At 44.3% G+C, this 15,580-nt stretch overlaps 1 protein-coding gene across 1 annotated transcript in view; it reads right to left on the bottom strand.

Annotated features, from left to right (window-relative positions):
- HECTD4 (HECT domain E3 ubiquitin protein ligase 4) overlaps nucleotides 1-13,746 on the bottom strand; it is a 57,005-nt gene extending 43,259 nt beyond the window's left edge. Inside the window, exons 1-12 of the mRNA XM_066562325.1 lie at nucleotides 13,484-13,746; nucleotides 9,354-9,443; nucleotides 8,875-9,005; nucleotides 7,658-7,766; nucleotides 6,852-6,990; nucleotides 5,484-5,654; nucleotides 4,520-4,712; nucleotides 3,009-3,170; nucleotides 2,800-2,913; nucleotides 2,471-2,611; nucleotides 1,903-2,135; nucleotides 1,367-1,512 (exon numbers count right to left, since the gene is read on the bottom strand). Of these exons, the coding sequence (XP_066418422.1) occupies nucleotides 1,367-1,512; nucleotides 1,903-2,135; nucleotides 2,471-2,611; nucleotides 2,800-2,913; nucleotides 3,009-3,170; nucleotides 4,520-4,712; nucleotides 5,484-5,654; nucleotides 6,852-6,990; nucleotides 7,658-7,766; nucleotides 8,875-9,005; nucleotides 9,354-9,443; nucleotides 13,484-13,746 (1,892 nt within the window). The remainder of the gene's footprint in view (nucleotides 1-1,366; nucleotides 1,513-1,902; nucleotides 2,136-2,470; nucleotides 2,612-2,799; nucleotides 2,914-3,008; nucleotides 3,171-4,519; nucleotides 4,713-5,483; nucleotides 5,655-6,851; nucleotides 6,991-7,657; nucleotides 7,767-8,874; nucleotides 9,006-9,353; nucleotides 9,444-13,483) is intronic.
- Nucleotides 13,747-15,580: the final 1,834 nt, after the last annotated feature.

Here is a 15,580-nt window from a genome sequence, read left to right as displayed (position 1 = left end):
CTAAGAACAGAGGAAAACACAAACACAATAATCAAGGAATCACTACTGCTACAGTTTTGTACTTTTTGGAGACTGGCTCTGTAGAAGTCTTAAATGACACAGAAGATTCTGGAAAGAGCATTTCAGGAACACCCCAGCTCTGCAGGAACATTCCATGTGGAGACTTTTTCCCTCTAACTTGTGATGAACTCTGTCCTTTCTGTGTGGATTTCCCCATTGAGATCACAATCACTTCAGAGGAGCACTTCATGCCTGTGTGAAGTGCTGAAATCATTATGCAACTTTGCCATTTCCTTTCCCTTTTCTTTTTCAGTAACAAGAAAAGAAAACTGAGATGTTTTTCAGCTTCACACTGTGAGCAGAGATTAGTGCAGCTTCCTTCCCTCTGGCTCATGCTGATCCGCTCTGATAGAAACCTCAGGAAAAGTTATCACACATTTCCAGCTCCCTTTGAGGGCTCCACTGGCACCAGAATCCCCCAAGAAGGACACAGGAGGAAGGAAACATCACCCAGTGCCCACCCTGGAGCTGCTTCACAAGGCACAGGAACACACAGGTATTGCAAGGTAGAGGCACTTTTCCCTGGCAGAGAGCACAGCCCTGGAAATCCCAGGTGACCCTCCTGAGCCAAACTGTGCTTCACTCAGGAGCTGCACAGAGCCACAGAAATTTGGGAGGTTGTGATTCACACCAAGAAAATTCAGGTTGGTCTTCAAAAGGTTTTGTTCTCAACCTCTGGAGCACTTCCCACTGGAAAATGCAGGTTCTGTTTGTCCTTGGCACACTGGAGCCAGCATTCCTTGGCCCTGAGGTTTCCATTATCTCCTTTTCAGGAGATACAACCACACTTCTTTTTTTCCCCTGGGCCTTCAGTCTCAGAGCATTGCTCCAGTATCATTAACCCCTCCAGCATTATTAACCCCTCCAGCATCATTAATTCTGCTTCTCCTGATGTTCCTTTTGTTCAGGAGAACTCACTCCAGTGTTACCACTGAGGTGAGAGCTGCCAACACCAGCCGTGCCTTTCCCTGAACACCACAGCAGCCAAATAAGGAACTCGTTCAAAGAAACTCTGCTTGAATTTAGCAATTATTTTATAATCAATATTAAAAAAAAATCCTGAAGAAAGCAAGTAAAAAAGAAACAAATTAAAAGAAAGTAATTGCTACTTGTTATTTCATCAAGACCAACACGTTGTATCTCTTCTCCCACAGACACAAACTGTAATAATTCTATCATATTATGTCTTAAAATCCATCACACTACATTTCCTGATATTAATGTAAAATTAAACTAAATACAATGTGAATGTTCATCTGTCACTGTATTTCAAAGAAACTAAATTCTAAGTTAAGTTGATATTCACCTAATAGCCAGACAAACTTCCTTCTGGATTTCAGAGCAGATCTGATCCCTTGGGGCCATCAGTAACTGCCACAGCAACAGCCCAGACCTTCTGACAATGTCTCTGTTCCTTTCAGTTTGGGGGCTGAAGAAAAATTTAAAAACCACCTAAGAAAAATTAAAGACAAAAATATTAATATTAAAAATAGACACATTACTTACATGAACTTATTTTCTGCAGTCAGTTTCTCAAACTATTTGTGTGGGTCTAGAAATCTGAGAGTCAGAATCTGATTTTGAATCAAAAAAATGGAGAGAGGGAAATATAAAGAAAGAAGGATATAACCTCTCTGTGTTTTATTTTAATCTATAGAGATTGTATTTAAATCAGGGCTCTTAAAAGAATATATAAAATATTGCAAAGCCACTGCTAATTCAACCTCCATTACATGGATTCCAATGGAGAAAAAAAAAATTAAATAAAAATGAAACCAGTGGCTCCAATCCAAGTTTTTCATTTTTCCATGTGAGTTTTGAAGCCCATTTCAGGTTCTGTACCTGGAAGACAACGAGGATGCAGCGGATGATGCAGGTGTCTCCATTGACCATGGCCTTCTCCATAATGTCACAGATGCTGCTCAGGTGATGGGCTTCAATGGGATGCTGCTTGCCCAGAAAATTGCTGATGGGGAGGTTGTTGCTGGCTGCCAGGAGGTTGAGTTGGTGGATGCACATGGCACCAACATGGTGCAGTAACTGGTTAATGACCTCATTTGTGGTTGTTGCATCCCCTGCAAGGAGAGGAGAGTTCCAATGCTGTCTATAGACACAGACTGCATTATCAGCCTTTGCTTCTAAGATGCAATAAATCAACTTCAGGGCATAAAAGGATTACCCAAATCACCTTTTTATTGTGCTGAAGGCAGCAAGAATCTGGAATCTTCCCCACACGTCACTTTGTACTTTTCCCTCTCTTAAATGAAAGCTAAACCATGACCAATATTTACCACTCTTTTCAGGAATTAACTCAGCTGTTAACAGCAAGGCAGTTTCTGTCTGTTTATTCTCTGCCACTCCTGTTCCACTTCCCCTTTGTACAAAGTGCTGACTCCTGGGCTCCCCTCACCTTTGGGCTCTGCGATGACGTGACTCACTCCCAGCCTCTGGCACACACAGTGGAATGCCTGGTTCCCAGGATTGCACCACTGATCAATATAATCATTGGAGCACGTCCAGATCATGTTATTCATTGTATCATAACAAGCACCTGAGAGAAGGAAAATATTTCACACATCAATTTAGCAGAAAACCAGACTGAAGCATCTTTATAGGCATCGTAAATCCAAACTATCTGCTTTAAAAGTTGATTTTACCCCACCCCAGTGCAGAGTTGCTGACTGCAATGTCAATCCCAGATGGATCATCCAGGATCTGAAGGACTGATCTATTCCTTACCAAGGCCTGGCACCAGAGCCCCCCGTCCGAGCGAGCTGCCCGCAGCATCGATGAGATCTGCCCTGCTGGTGAACTGCCCATCCGAGATGTTGAACACCAGGCTGGAGGCAAGAACTACACAGAAACACAGCTCCAATCAATTCCTGAGCAGTTTATTGCATTCCAGGCTGCCAAGGACTCCCAGTCTGCCACCAACAGCCCTGACTTACTTTTTAAGGAGGACAAAGCGCTGGTGCCCCCGAAGAGCGAGCGCGTGGCCGAGCTGCCCGAGCCCCCCGGGGGTGGCACCAGCATCACCAGGTAAGTGCCACAGGTGTAGATTGGGGTCTTCCTCAGCATCTTCAGGGGCAGCCCACAGCTCGTGTTGGCAGCTGCAATGTGCACCACAGAAAGGTCACAAACTGCACTTCTGCAGGACAAGGCAGAGCTCTGCTCGGGGCGTCAAAGGAATCCCTGTTTAGAAGGTTTGTTAAGAGGGTTCTACAGAATTGCAGAATGGTTTGGATCAAGAGCATCCCATCCCAACCTCGTGGACAGGGACAGCCCTTCCATGGGACCAGGTTGCTCAGAGCTCCATGAATCCCTGAGCATTTCCAGGGATTGGGGCATCCATGACTTCTCTGTGGCCTCTCAACCTCACACGTTCACCATCAATCCCCACAAGGTTACAGAGTTTCATGGGTTATTCAACTAAAGAAAACAACTTCCAAATAAAATAAATTAAAAGTTAGGTATAACCAAAACTATTAAGAATTGTGTGGTGATAATTACATTGAAAGCATTTGGAGCCAAATGGTCTCCTCTCATCCAGAGATCACTTGAGATTCACTATGCATTTACTATTTTAAGTTCTCCTGCTCCTCATGAAACGTAGACAGCCCAAATGATCTCCTTCCTGCAACAGCTGATCAACACTTTTTGAGTGCTGACTCAAGAATTAGCCAAGAATAGCCACTTACTCTCCTTTTTCTGTAGCACTTGAGTTGTTAAATGGCAAAACACAACCTTTAAAATAGCTCTCTGAGCTAACTCCTTGCCAAATTCCCTGGAAGCAGAACCATTTCATGTATAATTTATTTTTATGGAAATACCTTCAATTGTTTCAAATTGAAAAAAGAAAACTCGTGTACTTGTGAAGGAAGAAGAGAAATAATTCAAGATAAACTGGATAAAATTTCAGACAAATCTAACAAAGCTCCAGATCATCCTGAAAGCCATCAGTGCAGCTCAATTCAAGATTCCCTCATTAACTTGGGTTGTTCCCACAAAAGAATACCCAAACATTGTGCGAATGACCTCGAAAAAGTGCAAAATCACCAAAGATCTGTAATATTCCAGTGACTGGTGAAGCAACCATTCCATTTTCTAACCTGCAGGCCATTTTTACACACCAGTTTAGAAGCCCAGTTGAGCTGGAAGCAGAGAAATGCAACTACCAGATTCCCCAAACTAATGCAATAATGGAATTGGAAAATTCTTCCAATTTCCCATCCCTAAACTTCTTCTTTTCTATCCCTAAAGTTTCCTCACAATCCTAATTCAACAAAGGAACTCATAATTCCAGCATTAAGCAAATACTCTGAGGATCTTCCAACTGCATATTTGAGGGAAAAAGGACAAAAATCAGTTGTGTTTTTTTTTTAAAGCTGTGCTAAGAGGTCAGTAATGAGCAGGATGGATGCTGTGCTTGTTAAGAAATGAAAAGGGAAGTGTTTCTGACCTGCCTGGTCCTCCTTGAGGGTGTTGGAGATGGTGGAGCCCGTGAGAGCAGCCAGGGTGGCCGAGGGGGAGGCGCGGTACCGGGACAGGCGGCTCAGCAGCATCTCATTGATGCTCTTGGCAGATTCCCCCTCTTTCCTCATCAGGATAATTCTTTCCTGCAGAGGATTTGCTATACAAATGCCATTTTCTACCTGGTAAAATGGGGGGGAAAAATACTTTAGATATTGAAATCTATAGCTGAGAGATCACCCAAATTGCATCATGCAGGAATACAAAGTGAAACTTTGCTGACAGAAGTTCTTGCAAAAGCAAAGTTGTGAAAACAAGACAGGAATATTTGTTTGTTTGTGACTTCGTGGTTCAATAGAATAATTTAAAAGAAGATATCTAACATCTTTGAGATATTTAATAGGGTATCTTCTATTTATGCTTGTTCTTAAAGACAGAATTGCTTGTCTAGACTTGAGTTTATTTAGGAAACTCTGCTTAAAAATATATAATCCTCTTGTATTTTCTTAGTGGTGTTTGGCTCAATCATTTTTCCAGGCAAAAAGTGTGAGCAATGATTTCTTCAGACCATGATGTTCAGGGGATGTTTTACTGCAGAATGCATCTCTTAATGAAGATGTGATTTAGAGTGTTAGAGATTTTCCATGAGTTGTACTACTACAGCCTCCCAATTCCAGCTCCACCATCCCACTCCATCCTCCTCTGCTGAGCAGAAATACAGACATAAAAACCACATTTTATGCTACAAGAGAACTCATATTGCTAAATATAATCATCCTCTGGAGATGGAATTGGACAGTTCACCTTCTGCTCTGTTCAGTTATTTCACATAAATCCATTCAGATCACGCCCATAAATATCCAAACCTAATATGTCAATTAAAAAATGCTGATATTTAATTAAACTGGGTTATGCTACCAACATCAAGCATAGAAAACACACAATTTGCTTACTATAATTTCAAAAATATCCATAAAGACAGAGTGGCCTTTGGGGGTTTTTTCGTTGAGGCTTGCAGGAGACCAAATCCAGTAGAAAAAGGTTCCATCTGAAGAAAGATGCACGGTGGTCATAGTGCTGCCAACTGGGAAGTGATTTACTGGCATTGGGATTATCTGACATACCTATGAGACAGAAAGCATCTTAACAGGTCAGATTTTGCAGTTTGGCCTTACAAGTATGAACAGTATGAAAAATAAATAGAGATCAAATGCAGTTAGTGCAGAAGAGGCTTAATATTGGACTTAGTAGTAGCATTACATTGATTTATTACCAGCAGCTATTCTGTGATACTTGCCAAATATCCAAACCAGCTCATAGATCTCAAATTTAACCTATCTAAAAATAAAAGGATCATCTCCTCTCTAATGATGGAGAACAAACCCACAGTACCACAAGGAAAATACACTTCCTATTGAGTCACCTACTTTCTGCAACTTCTCTTAAACATCATTTGAAACTTGAGAGGAAAAGGGGAACTAAACATTCTCAGCATCAGGAAACACACTGGACATGAATGTGTGTATCCATCCTTAAAACCACAGCAGGAAAAACCCCAAAGTAAACAAACTACCCCAGTTTTACAAACTTGTTTATCCACAAATCACAACCAGATCTGAAACAACACCTGAATTCTGGGACAGGGGAAGAACAAAGAGCTGTTCAGGAAGAACACATTCTTGATTTAAATCAAAGTGCATTTTGCTGTTGTTTGATTGCTTTAAGATGTGACCACACTGGAATCATGGAATATCCTGGATGGGAAGGGACCCACAGGGATCATTATCAAACTCTGGCACTGCAGACACCCCAACAATCCCATCCTGGGCATCCTTGGGAGCATTGTCCAAACGCCCCTGGAGTTCTGTCAGCCTTGAGCATTCCCTGGGGAGCCTGGGCAGTGCCCAGCACCTTCTGGAGGAAGAACCTTCCCCTGATACCCAACCTAAGCCTGTTCTGACACAGCTCCAGCTGCTCCCTGGGTCCTGTCCCTGCTCACAGAGAGCAGAGACCGGAGCTGCCCCTCCTGAGGAAGCTGTGGATTGGGCTGAGGTCTCCCCTCAGTCTCCTCCAGGCTGAACAAGCTCTACCAGTACCCCATGATACAGAACAGTGTAATTAGAGATAAATACATATATTTATATAGAAGACACATTGAAACAGTAACATCTCTACCATAACTTCCACATTCACCACAGAGTCACATCAAGGCGGGGTTAGAAAAACGCAGTTTTCACAAAACAAGAAACTTCAAGGCTAAAACCAATTAAAGCTAAAATGAGTGTGATTCATTCAGCCTGCTTTGTTCCTGTCCCCTTTACCTGCAGGGTATGTTGATCCACGAGCTGGAACAGGTAGTGAGGTTTGCTATCAAAGGACACGGGCCGATGGAGGAGTTTGCCGTTGCCAAAAGCCACCCAGCCCGTCTCCAGCTCCTCGTTCCGGCAGTACACAAACCCCCTGGAAAAAACCCACCAGGATGTTCAAACTCCATCAACCCTGCCCTGCTTCTTTGGCTTTTATTTCAAATAACAACCACAATGCAACCACAGTGTTGAACTTTGACTGAACTTATTCAAGTCAGCAATTTTTGTTGTGAAAGGCTTTAAGCGTAAAAAGCCTCGTGGTTTTCGAGCGATGAAGAAGCAAGGAGGTACAGTGAGTCACAGCTGCACTAATTACTTAATGAATGACATAATTAGCAAACAAACACTCACAAACTCAGCTATAAATAAGAAGTCACAGAACTGGTCTGTAGTATATCCCTCTCAGCAGAGAATCACCCAACATACTAGACATTAAAAATTCAAACTGAATTTAAAACTCCGCTGCTGTGGAGGTTGAACTAACGGCCTCTACAGGCCCCTTCCAACCTCAACTTGTTCTTTAATTTTAGACAAAACACACTCAAGAAGAATTTCAGATGAGAAACCCAACACATTAAAATAGCATTTAATGAAAATTCACAGTATCATGGAATCACAGATTGGTTTGAGCTGGGAGAGACCTTAGAGATCATCTCCTTCCAAGCTCCGTATCCTCCCAACACCTGGGAGAGGCTTCCCAAATCAGGAACCTTTGGGTTTCAGCAGCTCTGCAGAAGAGGCAGCACTGAAGTGTCCCTTACCTCAGGGTTCCATGCAGGCCTGAGCCCAGTTTGCTGATTCCCCTGCCCACGGAGTTGGTGGTGTACAGGTAGAGCCCATCGGCTGCAAGGCACCGGCCCAGGTCTGCATCTGCAGCAGGAGCGAGGACAGCAGAGAGCAGCTCTGTAACTCTGCAGCTGGGAATTCTCCCTGGGGGCTCCAGCCCAGGGAAACCAGCACGTGCTCATGGCAGCTCACTACCAACCCTTTTTTAATACTAAATTTATTATTTGGTGCTCTAAGAGCTGCTGGAGCACAGGCACAGCCCAGCAGACCCAGCGGTTTTTTCACATCTTTAAGCCTCAGAGGTGCCCAGATGGTCTCACTCAGTGTGAGAGGGAAGAAGAATCTAACATTGACCCTTGATCTCTTTTCTGCCAAACTCTGTGATTTGTCAAATCCTAAAGCTGCTCAGGTCTCCTTCCACTTCTGAACACCTCAATTAAGACAAAATGTATTTGAAACACAGAGCAGTAATTATTAATAATCAAGATGGGACACAAGTCCAGTCAATCTATTGAATTTCACAGGATCTGGACACTCAGCTCAGGAAGGAAAAGTCCACTCACTCTCCTGCCTAAACACCTAAAAAGAGATGTCTCCAATAAATCTGCAGGTAAAATAACAACTCAGATTTTTAAACTCCTATGGATTGCATTAAAAGTCATCAAAGCTTGAACTAATATTTCTAAAACCATGCGAACTCTTATTTATTACAAAAATAGTAAGCAAACAAAGCAGTAAAAACTGAGAATGAATTCAGGAAAAAGAAATACAAAAGAAAGCATTAAAAAAAAAACAACCTTCAAACTCAACCGGGTAGAAACAAAAGCAGAGTAGGGAAGAGGGGAAAAACACAACAATGAACTTGTACTTCTAAAAATAAACTTGCTGTGCTACTGATAGCTGACTATTGAACACAGGGAGAGTGCACAGGGCAGTGATTATGCTCTAACGAGGGGATAATATCCAAACTCTGTCTGACCCCTCTGAAGAATTCCCACTGGAGTCAGGCAGGGTCACTGGATCAACTGCTCTGGACTGCTTCCCACAGCCTGACAGGTGAAAGCAGCAGCTGCTCTCCAGCAACAGTTTTTGAGCCCCAACTCTAAAGTTTTACATTGGTTTTTAAACAATTATCAGCACTTAAAGCATCCTGTCCTCCTCTGCTGATGGTGACAGGGATGAAATAATTCACCTTTATTCTCACTGCTGGCACCAGTGTTGGCATCAGGGGCAGGTAACATGTCCTCAAAGCCCCAGGACACGATGTGCTTCCCTCCAAGCAGGCAGGAGGGGGATCCAGGGCCTCCCTCCAGGAGCAACAACCTTTAAGCAGAAAATAAAATACAATTTTATAAGGAATAGCAGTAGGAAAAATGAGCTAAATTAAAAGTTAAGACCGTGATGTATTTAAAGTAATTATTCTGTCAGAGTTCATAAGTCATTTTAAGGAATCATCAATATTTAATGAAAAAATAAAAACAAAACACCCAAAATCCAATCAATGCTTTTAGGTTTGATTTTCGAATGTCTTCTGCACATGACTAAATCTTCCCTAAAGCTTTCAATAACTCTAAAGCCTTTTAATCACTTTTAAAGCCATTCCTCCCTACATGCACTAAACACATTTTCAGAGCTGCTGGAAAAGCTGATAAAGAGAAAAGTTCTACAAACCTGTAGAGAACATCAGCCACAGGCAGGGACCCCAGCTCAGTCTGTTTCTGTAATAGATGCACTGTATGAACAAAGGTTTTCAGCGACCCTCTAAAAGGACAAGAAAAACATGAATTAAAGATGTCTATTGAAGCCAGACTGAACACACACAACAGCAGCCATGGAGAACACCCACAGCCACAACATGGCATCAGCTTCTTTGCTAACTGGCATCTCCTTCCTGGAGGATGTTCATCCTTTGGGGAGGAAGAGGAAGGAGGAAGGGAGGGGGACAGGCAGAATGCTGGGGAATCTCTGGCCTAAATTCCACCTTTTTTTGGAAGAGGCTGAAGCCCCAGTGGGGAGGAGAGCAGCAGCCACAGGCTGGGCTATCAACAACAGGTTCATAAAGGCAGTCCAGGCACCTGATAAAACACCTCAACCTTGCTCCTGAGGCAGCTCTCTCAGGATTTCTTGTAGCTGATTCATCACATTCAGATCTCCAGTGCAACCCATGGATCTTCCTGGCTGAGGCCAAGTGTGAGCAAGGGCTGCTGCACTCCCACCTGGAGATGCCTTTCCTGACTCAAATAGGAAAGACCAGACTCATCCATTTCTTACCAAGATTCTGACTTCTTTTCACAGAGTCATGGAATATCCTAAGTGGGAAGGAACCACAGGGATCATCATCCAGCTCCTGGCCCTGCACAGACACCCAACAATGCCAGGCTGTCCCTGAGAGCTTTGTCCAAGCACTCCTGGAGCTCTGGCAGCCTCAGGACCGTGCCCATTCCCTGGGGAGCCTGGGCAGTGCCCAGCACCTTCCCCTGATCTCCAACCTAAACCCCCCTGACACAGCTCCAGCTGTTCCCTGGCTCCTGCCCCTGCACTGCCCCTCCTGAGGAAGTTGTGCATTGGGATGAGGTCTCCCCTCACAACTCCAAATTTTAGAAGATCCAGACCTCTTTAAAAATCTGTATTTTACAGTTTCTGTTTTAAAGGTCAAGGCCATTTTCTGGAAGATGTGATATTTGTTTCTAGCCATCACAGCCCACCTAAGCAGGAGAATTTGGCTGTGTCTCAGGTCAGGTATGAGCTGCTTTCTCCACAAACAGGAGTGATCAGCTGCAGAGGTCCTTGCCCTGCACTCTGCTGAATCCAACCTTTTGCTGTCACATGTGGTCACTCAGCTCCCAAATTTCCCTCCTCCACAGCCCAATCCCTGTTTTCCCCAGTGATATCTTCAGCTCTTTGCTTTCACTGATAAACCTCAGCCTGGAGAAAATTGACACCAAACACATTAAAGCACCTCAATTAATTATTTAAAGCAATATTTACCCTGTGGTTTTATTTTTAGCAATAAGAAGCACCCAAGATTGCAACTAGGAATGTCAATAATGGTCTCATTTTCAAGGTTTTTTCTTCAACACATGACTCAGATATTTAAAGGAAAAGTGTGAGGCTTTCAGAGGTGAACAAAGCACAATGGGATATTTCAAGTCTCTAAGCAATGCAAGGCAGACTTGCAAAGAAAATAAAAGATCAACCTGAAGTTCAAAAGCTCTACTTGAAATTTAGCTCAGCTGCAACAGAACATCCCACATTTCCTGCAAATTGACATCTGGGGAAAAAAAAAAGAAATGAGATTGTGTTTATCAAATCCAATTTCTCTGAGCTATGTTCAAGTACATTGCCTTTCAGATAAGGCAGTTGTCAGGACAGAATAATTTGCCACATACCATAAATTTCTCATTGACTTCATTAAAACAAGTGCACTAGAAATTAAGTAGGTTTCATTTGAATAAACCTTTTCCTAAAGCAAATCATGCCATATCCTGGGAACTCCATCATCTTAAATGAGAGTTAAACTTCACAGACAAGGCTGTGACCTGGAGAAACATTCAAACCAATATGTCCAAAAGGCTCCTTGTGACTTTAAAGCCATATCATGGGGCTTTGCAGAGGTTTTGTATTTCCTCTCCCTCTCCCCAAGCCCTATTCTCTCAAAATAGTAGGTTTTGATTAAAAGCAAATATGTCCAATTTGTCCTCAATCACCTGATGCCAAACCCATGCAGGACAAGGGGTATTTTAATCTACAATGGTTGAACTCTTCACTGGCAACAAAATTTAAAAAATACCTCCAGACATTTGAGAGACAACACTGAAATCAAATCTGAAAGGAGTTGCCCTGAAACCTGGCAGTTCCACCTTCTCCAGCCAAAGAAAGGTGCAGGACAAAGGGAAAAGGAGACAATTTTCTCCCTGATAAACACATTTGGAACCATTCCTAGAGCAGCTCACTGCAGTGGAAGCAGCAATGTGCACACGAGGCATTGCTAACCCAAATCCTTCTGCTTTTGCATATGCTAAACACATGCAAAAAAAAAAAGCTTAGCAGTTTCACCCTTTCCAACCCAATATTTAAATATCAGAAAGAGAAAGGCTGGTGCAAGCTAAAAATAACTATCACCAGTGCAGTCAGATCATTTCTGATTTGTTTCAATGGGAAGAGAGAATGAACACCAACCACAGCATTGCCCAGGGGTGCTGGAGTCACCATCCTGGAAGGGCTCAAAAACCATGGATGTGGAATTTGGGGGTATGGTAAATGGTGAATCATGGCCAAAGTTCTTTAATTCTATTTTCCCAGTAAACTTTTGTGTGCTTGTGACCCCTTAGAGAACATCTGGTTGGGATTTCGCCTTACACCAAACCTCAAGAACCTCAGCTGAACTCTTGAATTGAAGAACTCCAGGGTGTTACATCCAATCTTACCAGTCCTGTTGTATTGCACTGAATAGTTCATTTAGTTGTTGTTGTGCACTGGGTGATTTGAAATTTGTCCTGAGCATGTTACATCAGGTAGATTGTCATCATTTCCCTTCTCCCATCACATGCACCCCCCTGTGCTGTACCCCTGGTTACCCCTCCCCTTGCCCCTCCTCAATGCTATCCCCTTGGCTGTGGTCCTCTTATACCCAGGGAATGGGGGCCAGGGAAAAGTCCCGAGGGGCACGAAGGCAACGCCCTCTTTATCCCACCTGGGAGGTCACCAGAGCCTGAAGTGTCCCTTCCCAAGCCAACAGACAGGACACTGGTCCCCACGTGGAGAAGAGCGTTTCTGTCTTTTGCTTTGTCCATGTAAGACCCTGTGGGCCAGGGTCCATTGCAGTGTGTTTTTATTTCACAGGTTATTGTTTGATTTGTTGTTTGGTAGTTTTTTGGGCTTTTTTCCCCCCCTGCTTTTAGAGTGACACAGACTTGTCTTTGTTATTCATTTGAGCCAGGTGTTGGTTTATCTCATTGTAACTTAGCTACTTTTCTGCCAAATTTCAAACCCCTTCCTCCCACAACCAGTTGTTAACCCCTCCTGTCCCAAGCAGTTTTTCTCCTTTGTGTTCCTTGCCCTTGTGTTCCACCCCCAGTGCTTTTGATTCGTTGAACATTGTATATCCTCCCTTGAGACCGGCCCCCCTTTATAAGCTGTTGCTTGCCCCAGCTCATTGCTTGGGACCCTTACTGCTGTTGACTGTCCAAGTATCTCCAAGTGAACCCTGATTTATGGGAGTTGCCTGAGCCACTGGTGAACACTGTGATGGCGTTTCTGATGGGAGCGTGACTTTTGAAAGATTTTGGGGCCAAATGTAAGGAATCTCTAAATACCTTGTGTTCAGGATAATGGATTGAAAGCTGGCCAGGATAGCTATCGAGAGAAATTTGCAAATTTTCATTTGTTTGTAATAGGAATTCCAATTTTTCCAAATCAAAAGGTAGATAAATGCACGTCGGGTTACACCCTGTGAGGGTCTGCAGGCGGCAGCGACCTTTGATAATTAATTTTGAAATTAATTCTTGTGGAGTCACAATAGTTTTTGGTGACTGGGGAGTGTAACATCAAATAAAGTAACCCAGTGCCACCCCAGGCCTGTGCTGCTGCTGTGGCCTTTTTACTCCCTATTGGAGCAAAATCCCACTGGTAGCTGGGATTCTGCGGAGCCCCAAAAGAGGGGGACTGTCACCCCTCCACTGTCACCATCTAGCCAGGACATGAGACAAGGGTCCATAGCCAGCTGGAGTGGACTCAAACAACAGCCCAAGAGACACAGATTCTTACAATCCCACGATTCTCTGTCACTTCAGCCCCCTTACCTTGCACAAGCCAAGGCAACCAGGGCAGCAGCAGCGTTTTCCTTCTGCTTGTAGGGGATGTGCTGGCCGGAGGGCGCCGCGTCCTCGAGCCAGGAGCAGAGCAGGGCCTCGATGCCGTTGAGGCAGTCGGCCGGTTCCTTGGTCAGGCTCAGGGGCTGGCAGTCCCGAAGGCAGTTCAGCAGCACCTCAGCGGTGATGTTACACAGGGAAGGGTCCGTCCTGCTCTGCGACTGGATCAGCGGGAACACCAGCAGCAGCCCCATGCGGGAGGTGAAGGGCGCCTGCTCCGGCTGCTGTAACAACCCCTGGCGCTTGAGCAGGGCCAGGGCCTCCTCGTCGCCGGAGCTGTCGCGGTCGTGCTGCTCCTCCAGGGCCAGCTGGCGCTGGGCGTTCCAGAGCCCGCGCAGGGCGTTCAGCCGGTACTCCAGCAGCCGCGCGTACGCGTTGCTCTGGTTGCCGCACACCGAGCGCAAGCGCTCCGCCAGCTCCGTGGGGTTCTTGGTCTCGAAGGTCAGGATCTGCCAAGGGGAAAGGGGGTGTTTATAGAGGCCTTTAAAGGGGAAAAAATTAAAATCTTGTATGGTTGTGGTGTGATTTGTAGATCAGCTGTTTTCTGTGGCAGGTGGGAGGGATGTTTTTAATTTTTGGGGCTAAAGAAGAGGCGAGTGGTGCTGTGTCCATCTCGGGGTGTGGAGTGATGGCCATAAACCAAAAGACGCGGGATCGACCGAAAGACGCGGGATCGACCGAAAGACTAAAACACATGGAATCCCATGAAGCCCTATCCATGGAGGATGGCAACGGACAGGGACAGCTGCCCAGGGACAGTGTGGAGTCTCTCTCTCAGGACATTTCCCTGTGTCACCTGCTGCAGGTGACCCTGCCTTGGCAGGGGTTTGGACTGGGGAATCTCCAGAGATCCCTTCCCACCCCACTGCTGCGGGATTCTGTGAGCCTGATATGGCTGAGTCAGCATCCTCACACCAAACCCAGGTTTGGGGGTTGCTGACGGGGATTTTTAAGCTTTCAATAAACAACAACAACACCACAGATTGTAAAGAAAGATACACACACAAAAGAGTAGCTTGGAAAACAAACATTCCCCTCTCCTCTGGAGCTTTTTTCTGTAATCGAGGCAATTTTGCTAAAAAGTTCAAAAGAACTGCAAAGTTGGAGGGTCCCAGGGGTTTAGAGCCCTTCTATGAAAACTGACAGGTCACAAATATTGTGTAACAAGAACGTGCTTGTTCTAGTTTTGGAGCTCTTCAAATAAACAAACAAACCAACTGGCCAACCAGTTTATTCCAATCCACCAAGAGTTCTCTTACGCTCTCTCCCTCCCCTGCTTTTTTCTCTCTTAAATTTTATCATTTTGCACTTAGCTACACCTTTCTCAAAATACTTCAAGTTGCTGCTGTAGTTAAAAACCCTAAAAGTCTCCTCCTCATCATTTCAGACAGAAGAAAGAGGCTTTTTTGGCACTTCTAAATAAAACTGGAAACCAAGCTGGAACAGAAAACAAATAAAGCGTGACACAAAAATATATTTATGGTTTAATACCCAGCCTGGGACTGGAAAACTCAGAGTTTTAAGTAATTTACAGACAACTTTTCTCCTTCCAGCAAACAACAGTGGAGCTCAGCAAAGTCATTAAAGCTGTGGCAAGCTCAAGGAAAGCCATGAGCCAAGCATTTTCTGATACTCTGGATCCAGTGTCCAAAGGGATTTGGTATCCAAAGGGCTTCTGGCCATGTTCCAGAGTGCCTCATTTCATCCACCCTCAAACACAATTTTTGGCCCATCTTTATGCTGTAAAACTGTCCTTCTCTCATTTAATAAATAAATATAAATGTGGGAAGGGGAATGTGAGAGACAAAGCTGCCATGGAGAATGGCATCCAGGGCTGTTTGTTTTGTGGGGGCTTTTTAATTGCAGGCAGCACTCATAGAGATCATGAAATAAATGTTTCTGGCTAATTGCAGGCTCCCGAAGAGCTTGTTAAAATGCTGCAGGACAAATCACATCTGCCAGGGCCTCTGACTAAAGGCAAAGGAACAGCTCTGCAGTAGCACTTTGACCACTGGAGCCAGGAAAAGT

Source organism: Molothrus aeneus, chromosome 18 (genome assembly GCF_037042795.1).
Source record: "Molothrus aeneus isolate 106 chromosome 18, BPBGC_Maene_1.0, whole genome shotgun sequence".
NCBI lineage: Eukaryota > Metazoa > Chordata > Aves > Passeriformes > Icteridae > Molothrus > Molothrus aeneus.
Note: the sequence above shows the minus strand (reverse complement) of the source record. Positions and strands in the feature narration are given on the sequence as shown.